Raw genomic sequence first — 23,380 nt, forward strand, 5'->3', positions numbered from 1 at the left:
TATGTTATAATTTACTATGTAAATTATTTTTGGGCTCAGAGTGTGTTATTCTTGTATAAGAGTCTAGGCTTTGCAGTTTTTCTGTTTGAACAGAACTGATGACAGTACAAGTTTTTCTTCCTTAAATAGTAGAAGGCAAGGCTTCAAAAAGAAAAAAAAGTATAATTGGTTTAAGCATACTGTCATTACATGACATCATTAATTTGTTTCATACTGTGTGGCCAATTTTGTTTCAGATAACTATGCTTTTGAATCTAACATAATATGTTTTTATCTCAGATTGGAATATCTGATGCCTTTATCTGAGGAGCAGGGATATTTTGATACAATTTAAAGACAAAATACAAAAATAGTTGTCTTCAATTTATCTCTTATTGTACTGACTTTGAGTTTATAATATAGGCAAGGCAAATTCTGCACAACCTTTACTAAGTAAATTACCCAATGGCACAATAGTATTAAATATATGTATAATTATGAGGCATTTAACATATTAGAAGATTATCTGAAAGAGAGGCCACTAAAGAATTAGGATGCTAGTGAAAAGGAAAATATGAAGAAATCATTAAGAAAAAAAAAAGCATAGCTCAGAAGTAAAACTGATTATTTTCCTTATTTCTGCTTCTTTTGCACTCCATCTTTTGTTTTGGTTTGGGTTTTTTCAGGTGCATGTATTAGGAAAAGATTAATATCTCCATCTTTGAGGGGATATTTGCATTTGCTCTAGCTAATGCAAACAGGACAGTTGCTGGGAATTGCACTTGAGAAATGGAGGGAAAATACCCAATTTATGTCAGTGCTTTATATAGGCATAATTTTGGAGATATGCTTACTCTCATGCATTCGGAACATGGTTGGGAGAAGGAAGACAAAAAAAGAAGGTTGTTTTCTTCACAGTGGTGGATTTAAAATATATTTACAATACATAATGCAGTGCTCACTATTTGATCTGTAATTCAGCCCTGCTGATTAACTTATGTCTTGCATTGAAGAGTGTTTTCTGTTTTCTTCCCTTGGGTTTGTTCTTTGGGTGCTGTTCATCAGGGTAAATGATGTTGCCACTGATTCAACTGCAGCTCTGGCAGAATGGCTCAAGTTGCTTTATGGAGAAGTGCGATAGCCATGACTGATTAGAACACTAATATTTCAGAGGTAATTCGGAAACTGGAGAGGGGAAAATGAGTGGTACGGGGAACTCCTGTTGTCTGATTAGCTCATATGTTGGCTTCAAATGACCCAGTAAAAGACAAACAGAAAACTCGTCAACCTAAATTACCATATTTCCACACTACAATGCCTCTACTACTCAACTCCACAATACTATTTTAGATTTTGGAAAGAAATGGCAAGAAAAGTGAGAAGAGGAAGTGTGTAAAGGCATTCCCTTCTTGGTGGGAAGGGACATGAAGATGGCCAAAAGGACTCTTGACCAGGAGGAGAATGGGGGACATGAAATGGGGGTGAAAATAACAGAGGGCTCTGGAAACTGAGAGCTGCAGCTGATGAAAGCAATGGCTTCAGAGAAAGGTGAGGTGAAGGATACCTATATCCTGTAAGTACTTACAGAACTGCCACTGAGGGAAGGGGAGAAAGGAAAACTATCTACGTTTGGGTTTATAATATTTTAATACTAAAATTGTTCTAGTTACACAGGTATAAACTGTGTATATTAGCCTGAAGATGCAGCTGTAAGCTTCTGTGAGATAAGGCCACAGAGTAATTTGACATATAAATGTTTTTTTGTATCGTTTTTGCTGAACTGCATCCTAGCTGTGTATTTATGTTGGTGATACTATTGGGAAATCTGTTAGGACAGAATTTCTCGGTGATTCTCAGGTGGGCTCGATAAGGGTGCTGGCCTGTTAAAGTGTGAGGGAGAAGGGCCACAGCAGTTCAACTGCAGTTCTGAAGTTCTGAGTATCACACAGAGATGTCTGCCCTGGCTTGACCCTTCTGAAGAAAATTGCTGTACAAATTAGTTTTAAAAAAAGGCAGCATGCAAAGATCAGGATGGCTGCAGGCAACTACTCCCTTGAACAGGTGGGAAACGTTCTATGATAAAATCCATCCAACCAGAAGCTTATCTTCTTTTATAAAGCTGATTTTTTGGTGATGATTTCCACAAAATGTAGATTGCCCGTGATTTTCTGGGTGATAGCTAATTTCTATTATTTTCTACCTTTTCTGTTTTCTGCCCTTGTTTCTTTTCTGTCTCTCCAGTGCGGGGAGGACAGGTAGACAGAAGCATCTACTCCCCACCCCGATTCCATATGTTAACAGAGTTGTTAAAGTTACAAAGTCAAGAGCTCCAAAGTTTAGTGAGGGTCAGAACTTACATTACTTATTCAACCATGTTTTGGCCCTGCATGTATTATGAAGCAGTTTTTAATTGGAGAATTTCATACTGTTGCTCTCAGGGGACCATTGTAATATTTAGTGCACAGAATGACAACTGCTAAGCAGATATTCAAATGTTGTTTGCACTTGGATTTCAGTCAGTAGCCCAGCTCTTGCTTGCTGAGGTAGAATTTTCTTCTTCACTTTAAGTAAAGTTTTATTTTGTTTCTAACACTGTGAAGTAGATTTATATTCTATACTGAATATAGAAGTCTGTGGGCTTTTCTAGAGTGCTTCTGTTATAGCATCTGGCTTCACAAATCTTCAGAGCAAATTTTTTACAGTGACTCATAATTAGTCCCATTTTACAGATGGCAAACTGGGGCACAGAAGAGATTAAAGTCATAAGTGTCCTCTGCCGGGTTTTCAAATTATCTGGCCGTATTACACTGTTTTTAAAGAGTAAAGCCTCTGTTGACTTCCAGAGTTGCTCTGGATACTCAGCAGTTCTTCAGTTTGGAGTCCAAGGTTTCATACCTGGTGCTGAGAAGATGAGAAATACAGTATCAATGACCATCTGTGAAAAGCTAGATGAGATGCGCAGTGTCATTGGGGTTCTGTACTATCTCTGTTACTCTTCTCTGAAGCCTGCAAAGTCATCTTTTCCAGCCATCTTCTCCCTTATGTGCCTTCAGATGTCTGCAATAAAAAGGGATTGTCCACCTAAGTAGCGAGCGGAATAGTCCATTGCAGTGAAAGACTGCGGAGATTTAAGGACAAGTGTTACAAGTGTACTTGTACTGGAGAAACGGTAGCAGAGTGTGAAATAAATTGGGGATGTAACTAAATCCTCTCTTGTCATTATGTAAAGCATTGTGTATGATTAGTATCTAATGCTGTGATGTGCTGTGATGTGATCCAGTAGATCAGCAGGAGCTACTGAACCTATCTGTCAGAAAAATATGACTCTGTTAGGACTGGATGAAAGAACTGGTAGACAGAAGGTTTGAAAGTAAGAAAGATACTGAGAACTAAGAACAGGTAAACTGTGTGGCACAGTATACTTCCTGACATAAGAATAATATGCAGTCAATTTAACCGAATTTTTCACTTTATTGCTTGTTCATACCAAAGACTTGATGTTTTGGAATAGGCATTTCTTTGATGCCTATATGACATTTTTATATATATATATATATATATATAAAAGAATTAATGATTATATATAATTTTGTATAAAGATATTTATTTAGATATTTTGGTAAGGGTCCTTGAATACTTAAGAGCTGTTTAAGTCTCAAAGTTTAAAACACATTTCATACTCTCTTTGTTCCTCATTGGTGCAGAAAAGAGAAGTCTGGAACAACGCAGTCCGAGCATTGCTTGGTTGGATAGATCTTTCCTAGAGTTCATCATTGATTCCATATGTGTATGTACTGTCTAGCCTTCACAGTGAATGGTACCTTTTATCTTTGGGAATTCTTTAAAGCAATTTAACTTTGCTTAGTTTATTGTTTGGTAATAAGGAAATAACATAAGGAAAGTGATTTAAAATATTGTTTTACATAAGAATGGAATTACTTATTCTTCATTCATTATATAAATATAGCTCTATGTATTACTATTATTTCAACATCATTGGCTTTGATTGACATAAATGGTTATCAGCATAGTTTAGTCTTGAGATAAATGATCTTTCTATCAAGAAACAAAATACTAATTTTCTTGTAAAGAAACAGGGGATAAACTTTATTTTTTTTACTTCTGGTATGTTTAGAGCACAAGTAACAGGTTAAGGGGGAGGAGTAGTCAAAAATATCACAGGTACTTCATATCATTTTCTTGCAACCTTAGCACTTCACCACCAACATTATAAATGACTGATTCTCCTTTAGGTACTGACTTGCTTTAGAATGATGTATGAAATAATATGTGTTTTGCATGTCCTGTTTGTAATGATAAAGGTCATATAGTATCATTTACATAATCTCTAGCCAGAAATGAACTCCAGCAATATCTTCTGTATAACATATACATTATCTGAGGTTTAAAACTCTCATTATTCATGAAAGTTAATTTTACAGTGGGTGTGAATGATCTATCTTATGGCTGCTTTTTTGATCATTCTATAAAATAATATGGAGCAAAGCCTGCACAAATAGCAGGAAAACCAGTAAAGAGTGATGCATTTGCTTGACTCTGTGTATACCCGATTGGATCTTGATTGATGGCAATCATTTGTCTTTGTCAAAAAAAGGAGAAAAATTCAGACATTGAAATAAGAGTGCTATCAAACTTTCTACAATGGCAGAAAGATTCTATTAATGTAGCCTGAGAGTATTAACTGTCTCTGCTAGAAAATGATAAAGAATGTTAATTTTTTTTCTTGAGCATGTTTAAGTGTAAACTGCATTATTTTGTCTATGTGGGAAGACTAAAAGGGGCATGTTACAGATTTATGGCATGCTGGAATTGGAATTAAAAAAAAAAAAGTAAATTACAAAAAAAAAAAAAGAAAAGAGAAACAAAAAGCCAAATATAAGAGCTTAATCCTTCTGATTATGATTTCGCAACAAAACAATAAAAGTTTAAGTAGCATAGTGTCGTAAAATCCTTAATGCTGCATTCCAAATGATATTGAAGCTTTGAAGACTAACTTCAAAGGAGGGTGAACGAGCAAAAAATAGATATAAAATAAACAAAAAAAATGACAAGCTTGGTTTTAGAAGTCCTTTTGTATGTCAGATCTGGGAATATTGACCCGTTACTTGAATGGGCTTTAAGGCAACTACCTTATTAATGATACTTAGAAACACAAAGCATATGCTTGTGGGTAATAGTGTATTTAAGGGGAAAAATGCTATTTCACAGTACAGTAATGCTAGCAATGCAAGGATACTTTTTCTTTTTAAATAAAGTAATATATAATTTTATATATTAAAAAAAACAAACAAAGAAACAAAAATACCCAAACCACCAAGCCCCCAAAGCATTAATCACTGGATTTAGCATACCATTTGTATCTGTGGATTTTATTATACATCTCTTATGGTCTCTGGTTCTAAATAGCAGTGTTAAAGTTTGATTACTGAGACAATATTTTCTAAATTGTGAACATAGCAAATAGCCTTCATGAGTACTCTCTCTACCCTAGTAACGCAAATATTTTTTGTTCCTAAACTTTTAAATAATAAGAAAACTGTAGCATTCAACTTTGATGTTTACTAGTCCTTGATGCACCCATAAAAATAAATATTTGAGAGATTGTCATTTTAAGGACAGCTGAAAGAACGTCCATATCAAAACTGGGAACCAGGTACTGCAGTTCTATCTAATACCTGTACCAATGTGCTTTGTGGTCCTCACTGAGTAATTTTAAAGTTTTTTTTTTTGTTTTGGCTTTTTTTGGTTTGGTTTTGTTTTGTTTTTTTTTACTAATTCTGCATTGTGTTCCTAAAAACATTTTCTAGCTTTGCCTTACTTGCAGTGTGTGTCTGAGTATGGCAGCAGGCTCCTGATTCAAACATTAAAAGGCAGTATAAACATGGTCTTTATCTGTCCTTGCTTAAGGAACCTTGTAGTGATGTCATTAAAAAGTTCACAGTTTTGGATGGATTCATTTGGTAACTTTCATGAAGCTGTTAGTACTGCTGCTGAAGATGCTAAGATTTTAGCTGGGGTGGTGGTGGTGTGTTTATTTATTTATTTATTTTATGGTAGGGTAAGTGAGACATGACTTGTATGATTGAGATCTTTGCTGTTTTAAGGAGCAGCTGCAAGATTACTTAATGACAGGGAAATTTTGGAAGTGGAATCACTATGTGTTAAATATACACACTACTTCACCCCCTCTCTTCAGAAAAATAACAGATGAGCATGAGGCTAATATTGTAGGACAGTATTAAGATTATGAGGTCAAATTTTCAGGGAGCGATAGAATCAGGATCACCTGTAATGTCCTAGTAAGGGCATTATAGAAGATATATTCTTTCTCTCCCTCTCCTCCGCCTTTCCCCCTCCCCCCCCAGCCTTCTTTCTGCTCTTGCCTGCTTGCATATTCTGTCCTCATTAATTCTTCATCAGATTTCTTTTTTGAACTTTTGTTGCTTTTCCCAGGTTTTTGTCCTAGCCAGACCTGGTTTTGTGCCACCCCTTCTCTACTCTGCCTCTTGTCCTACTGATTCCCAACTCTGTCCTCTTTTCTCTGCTTGATCACCAGCGGATCATGTATGCATAATCCCTCCCCTCTCGAATTTTTATCTTCCATGGCTTCCACATCTAGATGCTTTCTTTGTTGCCTCGTAGGCTCTTTGTCTCTGCTGTATCTGGATGAAATAATTTCCTCCTTTGTGCTGATTATGTTGTGGACATAGAGAGCACTGGTGAAAGACAACTGCAGTTTCTTTGTCCCAGTGTCTCTCAATCTTTCTGGAGTAGCCATTTCAGAGAAAGTTTAGAATTTTTTTTTTTTTTTTAGTAGATAAAATTCTGGACTAGAGGAATTGTTCTCTGCTGGTCTCTGGGCATAATGTATGTTTTTCATGGACAGGAACTAAGACTGTTCTCAGTGGGTTTGATGCACATGAGGTCACGATCTGGGCATATGAGAAGTGTGATGGGGGCAATCTAAGAGGCATGACCTAGGAAAGGATGGGCAGCATATTCAAAGGTGTTTTACCATTAACAAACACCTACAGATTGTATACAGACTGTGAACTTACAAATCCCTTAGCATGGCTGTATTTGGCAGCTTTGTACAGAGATAACCAAATAAATACTTTGGGCAACAGCTTCTATGTGGAAAAATTAAAGTTCTCTTAACATAGCTAACTTTGACTTGTGAAATTTTGTTACAAATGATTAAAATATAGTAAACAGAAATTAAAATAATACCTTAGAAGACTTTTGAGCAAGTAGCATTACTTACAAACCTATTTCTTATGAAACGTTCAAAAGCCATTGAATCCATGTCACAGAACAAATTCAGCCAAAGAGCCTGTTACATTTGTTAACGTGTTAATTTCTTATCCCCAAATCCCATACAGTGTGCTGTATTCTCTGTGATGATTGTCAGTCTGTCTTGTCTCCTCTCACTGCCCCCTTCCGTCATGGGAAATTTTGGGGGAAAATACATCTTGCAGCAATTAGTATCAAAGATTGGTTACTTCTATCATATGGTTTGGTAACTAATCCGTAGCTAGTGCTGTGATTTGCTGCTTGCCCATATACCTTCACACATGTATTTCATTTCCAAAGTTTAGCAAAGTTATTCCCTATAAAGAGGGTGAAAGTCTAGATGAAAGCCATCCCTTTTGTGAAAACCATATTCTCTATCCCTCTTAGTGACTAGTACAACAAAGTAAATTTTAATGGTGCATGATACTGAAAATGAAGCCTGTGACCTTGAGAAGTTGTAGCAAAAGATCAGGTTTTATTTGAGTCCTTTTGCCATTGTTTTCATTACTGTATTTTTAATTTTTAGTTTAAAAATGTACTACAAGTAGCTGTGTATATATTCAGTACTTGAAACAGTCCAAATTAAAATTTGTAAGTCACTTTAAAGAAACCAAACTGGTTTGCATGTAAATTAATATTTTTTATTCTTTTCTAGGGCTCTGTTCATTTCATTAATAACTGAATTAATCTTCCTCCCAAAATGAGAAAGAATGATTTGTCTTCTGAAAACATTAATGTTTTTACAGCAATGGAAAACTTTTCACTTTGTCTTATCCTTGAAATATCTTCCAAAATATATGGGCTTTTTATTTTGAAAAGGGAAGTGAAAACATTCAATTTTCATGATGAAATGAAACAGTCTCTCCTCAATTTTGAGTGTCAGTCTGAAGTGACTTTTCTGTCAGCAGAGACACTAATTGCAAAAAAATATGCTTCTCAATTCTTTTACCATGAATCTTTTTTTTTAAGAGTGGATTTAACAAACAACTTCTCCAAGAAACCTTGTTTACTTAGTATTATATACTGCGTCAAAATGTTTGGGTGGTTTAATTTTTTCATCATAGGCTACAAAGAAAAGAAGTTACCTTAGTTTAGCAGGGATAATATGTGATTATTTCTAAAGCTGAATAATGGAGAAAGGTGTGACTTTAGAGATAATTAGACATACACTTTATATATGCGGGAAGAACATTATGTTCAAGGAAGAAAATGTGCATTGTGATGCAGTATACCTAAATTATGCTTACAAGTATCTGCACAATAATTTAACAGTGATATGGTCTTAAATAATCTTCTCTGAAGAATTTACATAAAACAAGAATTAACATCTCTAGCAAAAAATGTGGAGAATTGTATGGTTGTTACAGAGAAATGTTCTGCTCTCACATTTGCATTCCAGATTTTAAATATGCAATTTATAGTTTTATTAGGAGTTTCTTTAGTATCTAAAGGATTTTTCTCTTCAGTGTCCCTACTATTGTTTTTCATTAACGTTAACAGTGTCACATACTATACAGGTACTTGATTTATACACACACAGATGGAATTCTGTAGTACAGAAACTAAGATTTGCCTGTGCCACTTAAAGCTCTTTACCTTGGTGCCTAAGTGACACATTAGAACAGAAATTCCCAGAAATTAGCACAGTCCCAGCTTGTTGTTTTTCACTGTAGTAATTCTTCCCAAACTCTGAACTTGGGGGTTGAGGCCACTGCTACTTGGGTTTGTTTGAAGTCTGTTTCTCCACGGTGGATGAGTACTTGGAAGAGAAACATGTTAGGAGAAAGAAGGAGTATAAATAGACAAACCACATTAGACTCGGGAAATCCCCTGAGCTGAAAATATCTGGAAACTGGCAGAATATTAGGGGAGAAGTTGTACACGATCAGTTTGATCTTGCCACCACTGACGTTTTTAGGTGCAGAATTTGGGGTTAGACTTTTGGTGAGAAAAGGTACAGCCATTCCTGTGCTCTTTCTATCCAGCGGGTGCATTCACCAAGGGACAGGGAGTCCCTTGGGTGGTTGGTGCTGCTGCTGGAGTGAAGCGGTTTGGGCGCAGCCCAGTGTGAGCTACCCCAGAGCGCTCAGTTCTCCTCTCTGGTGGGGGAGTTTCTTAATGGTGCTGAGTGGCTGTGGGACAGGGATTCTTTGCTGCATATGGCTTATTGTTTCCAGTTGTGAGTGACAGTGTTGTGTTCCATTTCATTCTCCTCCATGATGGGATTGCTGTGTTGAGAAGAACTGCTTAATATTGAGAAAGCTGTTTCGATGTTAGGAAAGAACTTAAAGGGGTATGTTGTTTTTCCTACTGTTTTTTTGTTAGTTTGGGTTTTTTTTCCCACATTTGACTTAAAACTGAGAATTATTTTTGCTGAGATGACTGGTAAATTTGTCTTAAAAGCAAATAAAAGAGTAGCTGGCTGAAGAGGGAAAAGTTGGAAACCTTGTTAAGAGAGGTAATAGCTCCCCCAAGGAGAAGCTTTGTTGTCATTTAGCATGTGTCTCTATGGATGCTAACACAGAGGGGGAAGAAGCTGGGGGGGCTATGCTCATTTTTAAATCACTGAAATGAAACAGGAAACATTTCCTGGTTTGTTGCTTCTTAAGCTTTCATTGTACGGTATTTGTTATCAATCCTGTTCTATAATGTTGGATCTAAATGCTAACACTGTTAGTCTTGAGGGTAAAGTAAGGATATGTGGAGGAAAGAATATTGCAGTGTCTCCGTGTTGCTCAGTCCAAATGTTCATTATCAAGTTATCTATTGCTAGATTTCTCTCTTAAAATAGCTATAGAAAAGAAGTTTACATCTTCTCAATTAGCTGCTTCTGACGTGTCACCATGCAAGCTTTCCTCCTAGACTAAGCCCTTGAATTACTGTATTAAAGGCACCTTGGGTGGTTTAGCACTCTGATGTTGCTTGTGCTTTACTGCAAGTAGTCCTTTGGTAACTTTTGTAACATTAATAAGGATGGCTTCTGCACTTCTCTTTTGTTAATGTAGCCAGCGGATAGGTGTGATTTTCAGAGGGGCTAGTAACTATCTTCAGAACCTTTATGACCCTTGGGGCATCAGTGGATCTCAGGAAGCTGTTCAGTAGCTTTAGCTGGCTTTGATAGGATGGGTGATTAAAGCTGCAGATATTTAGGCGAGCTCAAATTAGCACTGAGTAATCAGGCATAAAATAGTACTATATTTATCTAAATATAGGATAAAAATGATGGGTGTGTGCAGAAAAAAACAACTATAAAGTGCCTCCCTACCTCTTGATGTTGGCCCCAAATGTGCATTTTCACCTTTCCAAATGGAGACTCCAACTTTTTGTTAGCTTATTCTCTCACATCAGCCTCTTATCTTGGGAACATTTTTCCTACCTGTCTAGACCTTAACGTCTATACCTTAATGCTGCTTCTCCATCCTCAGTAGTATACTGTACCTGCTGTTTCACACAGCCGGTTCTTGAGTTCTTGCAGCCTGTGCAGCAGATGGGTGTGAAGCAGTATTCTTTACACCGCCTGCAGTAACTTAGTGTGAGCTGATAGCTACCACCTTGCAAAGAGCAGTTCACGGGCAGCATCTTCACTTGCAGACTGTGTCAGATAACAGTTTTGAACTTGCCTCTGTGCAGTGCCTATTAATTGCCAACCTTTTGTCTCCTGGTTCGTTGACCACCTATAATAGAAGATAAGGTATATTTTCAGGCTACTTTTTCCTTCATTTAAAGATTGAGTAAATACCGTATTCTCTGTGTGGTCCAGGAAAGGGTGCTTCATCATAATTCAGTGCTGTGTTTTTATTTTTAGAGACCTTTAGCAAGGCTTTCAAAGGAGAAATATATTTAATAAGTTAAACCTTTTTAAAGGTTCCTGAGTCCTGTTGTTGCTTCCTGACTATGCTACGCTAGTATGGTAACAGTTAGGAGTCTTGCTCCATGTGCTTCTTAGTGGTCTTGCTGCCTTGTACTTATTGTTTCCTGTCTGAGAGAGTGATACAATGTTTGCAGTTACTTGAACTCTTTCTTACATGTGTTTCTGCAATCATCACACAATGAAGTAATTTCCTAGATTTTTGCCCTCCTCAGATTTTTTTAAATCCTGAATTAAATCTCTGACAAAAGTGTTAGCCTTTAAATCATGCTTGAAGGATGGTTTTATTTGGTTTTGGTTGGTTTTTAGTGTTTTGGGGTTTTTTTGTTTGGTTGGTTTTTTTTTTTTTTTTAATGTAAGCTTTGATTTTAGTTATATCAGAGAGTAGGAGAAATGCAGGTAATGTTGAAGTTGGGTGTCTCTAAGACATCAGTATCCTAACCTGCAACGTTTAACAGGAGCCAAACATGCTGTGGACCTGAGAGAGTTACCTATTCCCCCTAATATAATTTAAAGCAGAGGGACAAGTATGTTCAAATTAAGTTGTGATTAAGCAAGAGGGTGAAGGAGGAATTTTCTTATCTCCCCAGATGCACTCAAATTCTGTCCACAATAAAGAGATAAGATGTATATATTTTTGCGATGTAGGCGTTTCGAGACCTCAGAGAGGACTTTCTTCTCTTTATTATTCTAGGTTAAAAAAAAATATAAAAAAACATGTGTAAGCAGGCCAGAGTTGTTCCACCTCTCATAATTTGGAGGACAGTCTCTTTCCTATCAAAGGAACTAATGGGTTGGTCTCTCTTGAATGGAAAACTTACTTTGGCAAGGCTGGTTTGAAGGCAAGTGATCTTTAACAGACCTTGCACCACCTTGCAGAGGTTCATTCTGGATTGGAATACTGTAGATGTTGTACCTAAGTCTTGGTCATCTTTTCTATTCCTCTCTTTGGTGTTTGTGGAATTGCTGAGTTAATTTAGTTACTAGATACTAATTTTACCTTCTTTTTGGAAAAAAAAAATTGAACGATTAGTTTAGATCTTTCTGGCAGAGGACTGTGAAAATATATATACAAAAGAAAAAAAAATTAACTTCCTTTAGAAGAACATAGTGCAGAAACGTATTTGTTGAATCAGAGGTGTGCACTATTACATTTTTATGGAAGCAAGAAAAGTATCCAGCTGTTAAGAGAACTATTAAAAAAGGATACAGGTTAGCCACAGCTCTTAAAGTGCAGATATATGGGAATGTGATTTCATCCTGTTTCTTCTAGAAGAGATGGTAGTGAAGCTGAAATGTTTGGTGCAGGTCAAATCTAAGATTTTTTGGAAAAACTTTATTGTAATTCCTGTGTTTAATACTTTTGGGATCAGAACAATGTACAAACGAAATAACAGATCTGAGGAAATTTTCTTGTTTTGGTCAAAAGCTGATCTATATATCCAGAAATGCTGAAAGATTGTCATGTCAAATTCCAAGCTACTGGAAAGAATTGATCTGAGTCATAATATTTCAATGTACTTTATTCCGCTCAGAAAATCTGCTGATGCTGTAATTAGTGAGAAAAGGTATAGGTCCTTTCTGTGCACGTGCTTAAGGTGAAAGCATCAGAACCAGTAGGAATGGCTAAGGAGATGGCTCCTTTATCATATATCCTCCAACCTATATTCTTATATTCCATTTTTCATTTTGACAAGGAAGGGATGGCTAAGTACTGCAGACTAAATTTCCACATTACCAGACAGACAGCAAAAAAACTCCAGTGAGATGCAGTGTACCTATTTTTTGTATATTATGGTAGCTATTGTTATTATCAATTTGAATAGCAGTTTATGGGATCTGTATGAACTGTAGGTATTTTGAAAAACAAATTAAAAGATGTTGACTGCGATCAGGTTTAGGATGTGCAAGAACTGGGAAGATTTATGCGCAACTAAGCCAAAGCATCCGGTTGCAAATTTGCTATACATTAATTCTTCCGTGTCTGAGTCATGTCTGAACTAATTTTGCTGAAAGCCAGAAGAAAGTTTTCATATTAACTTCTGATAGAGAAGTGGAGTAGTTTTCAGTTAATTTATAATTAATCTTGATGGAAATGCAACAAGAATTGAACTGTGTCTTAAGGTGACTGTCTTTTAAAGTGCAGCTTTATTTTAGACTGATCAAAATAAGATGAGTCCAAGATAAGATAGTGGTAGTGGTTGCAGAGTACATGATTAGTACTGTATCATGTATTTAACTGAGCCCTCTTTGAAGTATCAGTGTGCATTGGAATGCCAGCACTTCAAAGAATGCTTCCTCTAGAAAAGCTGGGGCTGTGGTTAGCCACCAAGGGGTTAATAAAGATCAAAGAGGAGCACAAATAAACTCATACATAAACAGAGCTGTTTTTAAACTGGAGTTTAATAACACCATCATCCAGGACAGCAACACCTTAAAGGTGGGCTTGTCTTTACACTGACATGGTGCTTTATAATGTGTAGAGGGAGACTGAAACATTTATAGTCAACATTTTTTCTGGATTGCTTTTTAAATGAGGAATTCAAAGCTTGTCAATGCAGAAAAGAGTCTCTCTGATATCTGAAATTAGCATTGTTCCTCTGGTTTTTTTTGCAAGCTAGTTAGATGGGAATGGATTTTTGGTATGATTCAAAACACGGAGATTGGGAGGCCTGGGTGGGGAATTGTAGCTGGAAGTGTCTAATGGGGGGTTTAGACAAAGAGGTAATATCCTATTTACTGTATAAAAGCATACAAACAGCGTTTCTACCAGTTTTTAAAATGCAAATCTAGGAATTGCAGATCTGTGCTGTTTGCACTGTCTTGTTTATATGGGGAAGTAGCATGAAACATCTGTTAAGACATGCTTCCCTTACTGACGTTCCCATTTTTTTCCTCTACACTGGAAGTACGTTAGGTTTAAACTGTACTAAGGTCCCCTACAACCATGCAAAGGTCTTCAGAGTGATAGTTCTATGCTAAGTCCATGCAGACATTGTGCCTGAAGTTCATACCCTGCTTTTCACATTTGTTTCTTCTGGAAGATGTGAAGAAGAATGGCACTACTTTCTCTTCTGGAAACATAAGACACCCCACCACCCCTCCTTTTGATAAAATTGAAGCACAGATAAAGGCAGAAGTCCTGCTAGGAAAAAATCCTTTATGGACAAAGTCAAGTGTTTTCTTGGAGAAGGGTTAGAAGAAGCAAATAGACTATGCTAATTTAATGGATTACATTAATGTTCTGCATAATTGGTATTATGCCAAAGAAGTTGTACTCGGTGGCCTTGGGCCTTTGTTATGACCACTTCCTGTTACTACAGCAATGACTGTGGCAGAGATTAAGAGCTTGCCTGTGTGTGACGTTTTTTTGCTTAAGGGTTCCCAATTATTTCTGTTTGTGGAAGTCTGTATTCTGAAACTATTGAATATGAATGTCTATGTGTGGGGAAAATGAAGATAACATGAGGAGGCACAGACTGCTAATATTAGAGTATGATTACATGATATGTCTTTTTTGATATCAAAGATGTTCTTCCTCATCCTTTCCTTCCTTCCCCTCACCTGCATATTTATTTCCCTCGTTTTTAGTTACATAGTTGCGTGAGACTGCAGTGTAAACAGGTTAGTAATATAAAACAAAATAAAGACATTGAACCCTAATAATCACAATAATAATTTATTGTGATTCAGTTTAGTGTGGCTGCACAAATGCTTATGTGAATGCAACTGAGGGAGGTAGAGTAGAAGATCTCTAACTGGTTTTGCCATTGAAGAAAATATAGGTAATGTGGGTAGCATTTCCAAAGATCTCAATGCACTTATCGGGAGTTAATTAATCTTTAATGTTCTGAAGTAGATACATTATCAGTGAAGTGCTGTGAAATACACACATTGAGATAGAGTGTAGCTGGCCAAGTAATATTTTAGCAGCAACTTTGACTTAATGCTAATCAAACGTTTTCCTGTCTGCTTTGGTAATACAGGCAAAGTTGGGAACCAGAGCAGGAACCTGATTTACTGAAAAGCAGTCGTTTTCCCTACTGCATCAGTACTCTGATTTAGGTTTACCACACGGTAACATAAACACTTGTGCATGGGAGTGCTGCATGAAATGCTGAACTTGGTACTGCTGCTGAGAACTTGCTTGTCAAGTTACATCTTCAGTATTTGCTTTACCATCATTAAGCTCAATGTTTTATTTTCCAGAATATGTTAGATATTTTTGATCATGTTACAAATTAATAATACAGCTGGATGTGCAAAAAATATTTTTTATATTAGTACTTATAGACATGTAGCTAATCATATTAATGTGCTCTGGTGTAACTTGTTTTTTTAGATGACAGTTTGTGAAAGCTTATTACAAGAATATTGAAGAGCTTCAGAAAATGTTTTACTTGCTTTCTGAAATTGTGTTTTATCAAGTCAGTTAGTGGACGATAACTTGCATTTTATTATTACATGCAAAATATGAGAGTTTTTAGTTAATATTCTGGACATCCAGCTACATGAAAATGCAACGGATTTCAGTTTGCAAGATAAAGCAGTGTCTTACATTACACGATGCCCTGCAGTCTGCTAGCAGTACTCCATCAAGATTTCTGCAGTACTTTCTAGAACTTCAGCACTTTTTTTTGGATTGACAATCAAATGCGAATGCTTACTGCTTCTTTTTTTGGAGAAAAATGTTTGTGTATCTTGCAGCAGGTGTCTGGCTTGAGTTCTTGAAGTATTTTACATGGAAGCAAAAGTTACCTAGATACAGAACAATAAATGTTCCTGAACAGCATTAAAATAATCCAGCGTAATTTTCTTAAAAAATTGGCATTAGTATTTGTGTTTGATTGCTCTTTTGTGTAATTTAGAAATAGCACCTGTTATTGTGCATTTGATGAGCCATTGCAACCAAAGTGCTGAATAAGTTAAAACCAGAAGCTGTGGTAGGCTTGCAGTTAATGATAGAGAAATTGCAGAGCTGCCTCCTTCCAGGTTTCCTTTCAAATCTATACTGTTGTTACTGATGAATAAGTGGTGTTGCTGCTCGGTGTTTGGTTGTCTGTGAAACTAATTGTTGTGGTTTAACCCCAGCTGGCAACTAACCACCACACCCGCTCGCTCACTCCCCCCTGGTGGGAAGGGGGGGAGAATCGGAAGGGTAGAAGTGACAAAACTCGTGGGTTGAGATAAAGGCAGTTTAATAGGGAAAGCAAAAGCTGTGTGTGCAAGCAAAGCAAAACAAGGAATTCATTCACTACTTCCATGGGCAGGCAGGTGTTCAGCCGTCTCCAGGAAAGCAGGGCTCCATCACGCGTAATGGTTACTTGGGAAGACAAACGCCATCACTCCGAACGTCCCCCCCCTTTTTCTTCTTCCCCCAGCTTTATATGCTGAGCATGACGCCATATGGTATGGAATATCCCTTTGGTCAGTTGGGGTCAGCTGTCCCAGCTGTGTCCCCTCCCAACATCTTCTGCACCCTCAGCCTACTCGCTGGTGGGGTGGGGTGAGCAGCAGCAAAGGCCTTGACTCTGTGTAAGCACTGCTCAGCAGCAACTAAAACATCCCTGTATTATCAACACTGTTTCCAGCACAAATCCAAAACATAGCCCTATACTAGCTACTATGAAGAAAATTAACTCTATCCCAGCCAAAACCAGCACACTAGTTTAGCCTGTGTCTCTGTGTTCAAGCATTTACACCTTAGAAATTGCCATCACTGGTTGATTGCCTTGCTGATGGGCTTAGCAGAGAGACCAAGGCGTGATTGACTTACCTGCTTAACTGTACAGTTAGAGTTTCAACGAGGAGTATGTCGTCTGGAAATTTATCTTGGTATATTCACATAGGTTTAGGGCATGTTGAATGAGGTATTATGCTTATGTCATGATCACCACCTGTGTTCTCATTTTGTGGCCTGGGAACAGTCTTGGCTTCCAGATGTGTCAGTGCAATCATTTCTAGCAGTACAAAATTCACGTTGACTAACATTTCATATGTGTGTTTAATGTATATAATGGCCGTACATCAGAGCAAGAACTGGTTTTCTTTAAATAGTAGCCTGTGCAAAGACTATAATAGCAGACTGTGCTGGTCTGAGTCTTCATAACAACACATTTTTTCAGGGGCATACACACTCTAGTTTCCATCTGCTTTTAAGTTTGTTGCAATTGTCTTTAGTGTGAGGCGGTTTTCTTGCCTTTAAGGCTAGATACCCTTCTAGACAGAAGAGGTCATTTAGAGCTCTATTCATCCTCTGTCTCTGCAGACGATTTCTATAACACTGTGCTGCTTTTGCCTTTCTTTCTTTTTCTTTGTTTCTCTTTTCTGTGCTGTGTTTGTTTATTTAGTACTTCACTAATCTAAGGATCCGAATGGATGCTTCTGTAGTGTGCTAAAATCCATTCTCAATTAACTGGTGGCCCAAGTACAGCCCTAAGACCTCTCAAACTATTGCTTTTGTAGGCTTGCATTTTCTTTCCTCATCCTCACCTCGCAGAGTCTCTTTTCTGTCCACGCTAATGTGCTGACTGCTTCTTTTCTGTGGTCATAGAGGTAGCAGAATATCTTGAAATACACAATGGATAAGGCATTACAAGAAGTAATTCTTCAGCAACTGCATGATCCGCTCGTCATTCTCTAATTGTACTGCTTAGATTCAATTTAAATCTCCTATATGGTATGAGGACCAATAGGTAATCCCCACACCTAAGATTCCTTTGCTATAGCACCATAATAAAACTAGTACACTGGTTGGTATGTTTTGTTTCCAGTTGTGTTAATCTTTGAAACTGGTAGGAGAAATAGGTTTCTGTTCTTGGAATTAAGATCTGTGAGCATTTAAGTTTTTTCCCATTGACCACAGTGATGTGACTACTTCTTTTGCATGACACACTCAAAGTCCTGAGAATACAGGTTATATTGGTCATTCTGTATTTCTTCTCATCTCTGTACAATTGTAACAATCTAGTTGGTTACATGGGAATTGAGAGGAAGGTTTTATCTCAGTTCTGAGTACATAGCCTGGTAATTTGGGGAACTGTTTGAAAAATAAAGCAATATAATGGTTATACTATTTGAAGAAAACATTTAATATCAAAGCTTTGTTTCTATTCAGTCAATATTATTACCAAGGAACCACTAATTACTGTGTATCATGTTAGAGGGGGCCCTGACAAATCCATGCAAATCACATGATTTATAATTCATAAATCCCCAATCCCCTGAGAAATGTTGCTCTTGCACTTACGCTAATTGAGTACTTATGCTCATTGATCCAGTCCATATAGCACCTTTAGTCCATATGGCAGCCTTTATTTTAGGGCCGGAAACTTCTGTTGTCAAATGTCCCCCGTAGTGGATGGCACTATACTGTTCCCAAAATCTGCTTACTTGGCCCTTTGCTTCATAATCCTTCAGTCCTTCAGCAGTCAATTCTGCCCAATTCAGAGCAATATTTATGTCTGTCTCCCCCTGGCTGTAGAGGTACAAAGTCTGCATGGTACAGCATTGCCTTTTGGGGGTAGGACTGCAGTGGTTAATCGATCTTACTAGTAAGCTAGTTGTTCTAGAGTAGCTATGTAGTATACTGGCTTATATTGGTACTAATATGCATTTGTCCCAGTAGCTGCTCTCAGAAATTCCTCACTTGTAAGAATTAGATAACATAGGTGTTTATTTTTGGCTGTGCAGGTTTTTGTTGAATATTTTTCTATGTGTAGATTTTTTTTTAACCTCATAATACAGTGGTTGCCAATAGTTATAACATGGTCTAATAGTTGATATGTTGTTGTTTGTGAATAATCAGCGCACCGGTGAAGGAGATGGAATCCTATGCAAATGTCGTATGCCAAACTGAAAATAAAAGTAGGGGACTGAAGATATATTATGTTTCAGGATAATAGTTTGTGCCTGATCATTGTTACCTATTTTTCTAATAATTTTAGCATAGTTTTCTAATGTAGTATAATTGTAATTGTTATCCAGAAGAATGGCATCACTTAATTCTATCAGAACTGTAGAAAGATAGATGAATGACAAATTAATAATTTACCATCTTTGCATAATACTGTAGCACAGAATACCAGAAGGATTGATTGCAGAAGAGGTTAACAAATTTTAGCAGCTTCCATTAGCTTTTCATTGTCATATGTTTGTGGTGCTGACTGAAATAAGCTTTGTAGGAGATCTCAGTCTAGGGAACTAATTACTTGTGCCGATTGCCATACTGATGAATAGACCCTCATTGTATCATTCCCCTGAAGACGAGGAGCAGTCTGTGATTCACGACTGCATCCTGGCTGATATTTGATAATAATTTTAACAGATAAATGTAGGAAGGCAGAATGATGAAGTGCCTATCCATGCTCTACGACTATCAAAGGCATGCACATAGCCAGCTGTGTTCTGCCTTTTTTTATGATCAGTAATGGAGAATTTTAAGTTATTAATTGACCTTTGAATAAACCCATATCTTGCTGTGTTTTATAATTTTTTGATCGGTTAATTATTCCAATATCATGGATTTTATAATCAAAGCATTGAAATTTTAGCATGATTGTAACACACACAAAGTGTGAAAATAAGATACTGGGGCATTTGATTCCAATACTTCAGTATTTTTCTGAAAGTAAGAAATGAGGAAGGTGAAGAACAGCACTGCCTTTTCTTTGGTGTTAGAAAAAGGCATAGAATTTTAATGAAGGTAGATGCAAAGACACTCTCCATTTTTATAAGATTATATTAAGTCACAATTTTTAATGTCTACAAATTGTGTTTGAGAGTAGGGTTATGCAAATTATTCTGGCTTTTGTTACCATGTTTGTTTAGAACCTTGATTTACCTTAAATAAAACTCATTTCTGCCTTTAGACCTCAAAACTAAGAATGTAGATACCAAGTATTTCTAACATTGTGATCTCTAAATTAGTTGTGGCTATTCATTTGTCAGTGTTGACAGGTATACTTTCTATTAGCTCCTGGACCAGAAGCAGAATACATATGCATTTTCATCTATTGTTTTAATACTAGCTATGTTAACAAACAAAATCAATGTTTTTTAATTTGGGCATACAGGTTTTCAGGCTATCATGGCTATTCTATGCTTCAGGCATTTTCTGTTTGTTTATTTGCTATACCTGAAATTGGCATTTTTTGTACATTCTCTGGGCTAAAATACTGGTTTACAGTCGCATTCATTCATGATCATCTAACAGGATAGTAACTGGCACTTATATATGACCATATTAAAAAGATCTACATATATTTGGAGCATACAATGGAAAAATAATGAATTTGATATAACCTTTTCTAGATGTAATTTTTAAAAAGTATGCCTTCAATATGGCAATTATTACACATCATAACATGTAGTTTTTAATTAAATGTAAAAACACAACTACATAAACCAGAAATCCAATCTGATTTGCTTGAAAATAGATTGCTGTTTCACTCTCCTGGAATGGTTTATTTAAAAACAGTAAATGGAAAAGAAATGCATTTTCTTGTGTTGTTCTAAGCCTCAGGGGCTAAATGTAATGAATATTTTAAGAGATTATTTTAATTAAATTCCTGCACATCTAAACAGAGTAATATTTTATTATCACATACATAACCATGTAACTGAGGTATTCATTAAAGTTAACACTTTCTGGACCAAGAATTCATGGTATGATTTACTGACCTTGTGCAAAAAGGCACAAATTAGGAAGAAAAATGAAGGGGGACAGACTTTGATTAATATAGGTAATGCTATACCATATTTATAATAGCCTTTTCCCTATTCTGGTTTATAAATGCAGTCACTGAGAAAGGTGCCCTGCTGAGGCTGAAATGAGGCTGAAATCGGAGCACATGCCACTAGAGTGTGGGGAAACTGATCACACTGTCAGCAATTCATTTCAAAATGATGTATTTAGTGCTCATTTCACCTTCCAAGAAAAAAGGGAAAGGAGTTCCTTAGACTGGAAGGTGATATTGTTATTTTCAAGGACATACCTAAGTAAAAGATTGCAGAAAGGGGGGAGGTTAAAAAAAAAAAAAAGCAAAAGCAGCGCAAACAAGGAGAGCTTTATGCAGAAATTCAGCGCTACCATGCTGTTTGATAATTGCTAACATATGTGGCTCCTCTGTTTCATTGTAGTCGTCCTCGTGAGTTCTGGCGCCTTGACTACTGGGAAGATGACTTGCGGCGCCGGCGACGATTTGTGCGTAACCCCCTTGGATCGACACATCCTGAAGCGACACTAAAAGCAGCCGGAGAACATGGTCAGTGTAAAATCTGCTTCTTGCCAGTAGCAGCAGGTTACAGCATGTGGCAGTAAAGACTAGACCTTCATTCCGATAAGGTGCTAGAAAATTGTCCCAAATGCCAAAGGCTTTTGTCATTGCATTTCAGACACGTTCAATACAAAGATAAACTGACCGTTACTTCGTATAAGCAATGTTGGTATTTGTTAAGCCTCTTCATTACATCTTAGTTGAGCTGGCATGGTATGCCTACTTTGCATACAATGATTACAAATATAGTTCTCACTAAGCAGAATAAAAGTGGATGCAATTTTGCCATTAATCCCTGGACACACTTTCTTGCAGTAAATTACCTATTTATGCTTTAGTTACTTCAGAATAAGATCTTTCCTGTTCAGAAATCCACAGCAATTATTTCAGTTAGCCTTAGCACATATCTGGCTATTGTTACAGATACGTTAAAAGAAAAATAACACTTCTAAAGCTAAACTGTATTCAGACCTTTCCTTATGTTTAAGTCCTCAAGTTTTTCTGCAAGAATTTGGTATGGAAGAAATAGTAACAAAGGCTGAAACATAAAGTATTGTTCAAGCAGCAAATGGTAATGATGATTTCTACCTGGTGATTTTAAAAAGGGAGATTGTATTTTTTAACAGGTTTTTTTTTCCCCATTTTATTATCAGGTATCCCTCAGCTACATGCTGCTATGTCTGTTCTAGAGGAATTTATTTACAAAACTAATACAATAATCAGTTTGAGAATTCGATAATAAACCAAAAATATAAACAAACAAATAAAAAGCACCCAAAGCTAGTGAACTTTGGGTTTTAGTCTAGAATTTTATGTCTTTGCGATCTAATGAAGATACATTGATAAGGTAGAAAATTATTTCTTATATTTAAAAATAATTTGTTTATAATTAAAGCTGAGTAACCTTCACCTTGAAGGTACATGTCATGGAATAGAATAATTTAAATTTAGGTCTTTTTTTTTCTTTCTTAGTCTGTGAATTACTGCATACATATATGCATACATACACACACACGTATTGCATGTAGAGGCACAAACTTTATGCTAATTTAAAATTATTAAGACTGTTGTATGAATATAGAAGAACATCACTGTCATAAAGTTAGTTTCCATCAGGCATCTTAACCTCTTGCACTCAGCCTTAAAGAGCCATTTCTGGAAGAAAATGTCTACAATATGTCAGCTGATATAATGCCAAATGTGACATCAGTCCTCTAAAATAAATGACCGTACAGAGAATAGTCAATAAAGTGATCTGAAAGAAATGTTCGTAGAGCCCTACATCTTTGACTATAGAAAGAGGAACAAGATGCAGAATTAATTAACCCACTTTTTGCTTTGGGGCTTGTTGTTCTTAATACTGTGTGTTGTTTCTACGCCATGGACTTTAAGGGCACAAGGTTTCTTTCAGTTTAATACTCCATGGATAAACAACAACTGCCCCCCTTTAATATTATGTTTACTTTAAATTAAATAGATCTTGTCACAATTTTATGTATTCTACTCATATTTTTGTATTTAATCTTTATATTGTTTATCAAAATACTGAAAAATATTTTTACTGTGAAATATTTAGAGCTCCTACCTATATTTGTGTAACTAATTCTTCCGTAAGTAAACAGACACTAATACAATTATTCATCTTTCTTAGTAATGTGATATTTTCACTAATCCATGCTATATTTCAAGGGCTATGGCTCATGCTCAGTTTGTAATTGACAGAAGTACTATTTTTGTCAATACAGAAGAAGAGTGAATAAAAGTAGCCCTATTTCATAGGTAGCTAATAGGCATAGCTGGTAGTTAACCCTGGTAATTTAAATAGAGCTAATCATTTTCTGTCCGCCTTTCTGTTCAGAATTTGACATCCTTTACAGGCTTCTATTATGTTTAATTTCTTAATGTTGTTTTATTCTGAATTTAATTGCATACTGCCTTTATT

At 36.4% G+C, this 23,380-nt stretch overlaps 1 protein-coding gene across 6 annotated transcripts in view; it reads left to right on the top strand.

Annotated features, from left to right (window-relative positions):
• Nucleotides 1–23,380, top strand: part of LRBA (LPS responsive beige-like anchor protein) — a 433,706-nt gene that overhangs the window by 203,750 nt on the left and 206,576 nt on the right. For all 6 annotated transcript variants that reach the window (XR_012042586.1, XM_072861998.1, XM_072861994.1 and 3 more), the window contains exon 38: nucleotides 21,302–21,426. Coding sequence is in view for 5 of the 6 variants with exons in the window: in XM_072861998.1 (XP_072718099.1) it covers nucleotides 21,302–21,426 (125 nt within the window). In the remaining variant the exon portion in view is untranslated. The remainder of the gene's footprint in view (nucleotides 1–21,301; nucleotides 21,427–23,380) is intronic.

The sequence above is a fragment of the Ciconia boyciana genome, chromosome 5 (assembly GCF_034638445.1).
Source record: "Ciconia boyciana chromosome 5, ASM3463844v1, whole genome shotgun sequence".
NCBI classification, from domain to species: Eukaryota; Metazoa; Chordata; class Aves; order Ciconiiformes; family Ciconiidae; genus Ciconia; species Ciconia boyciana.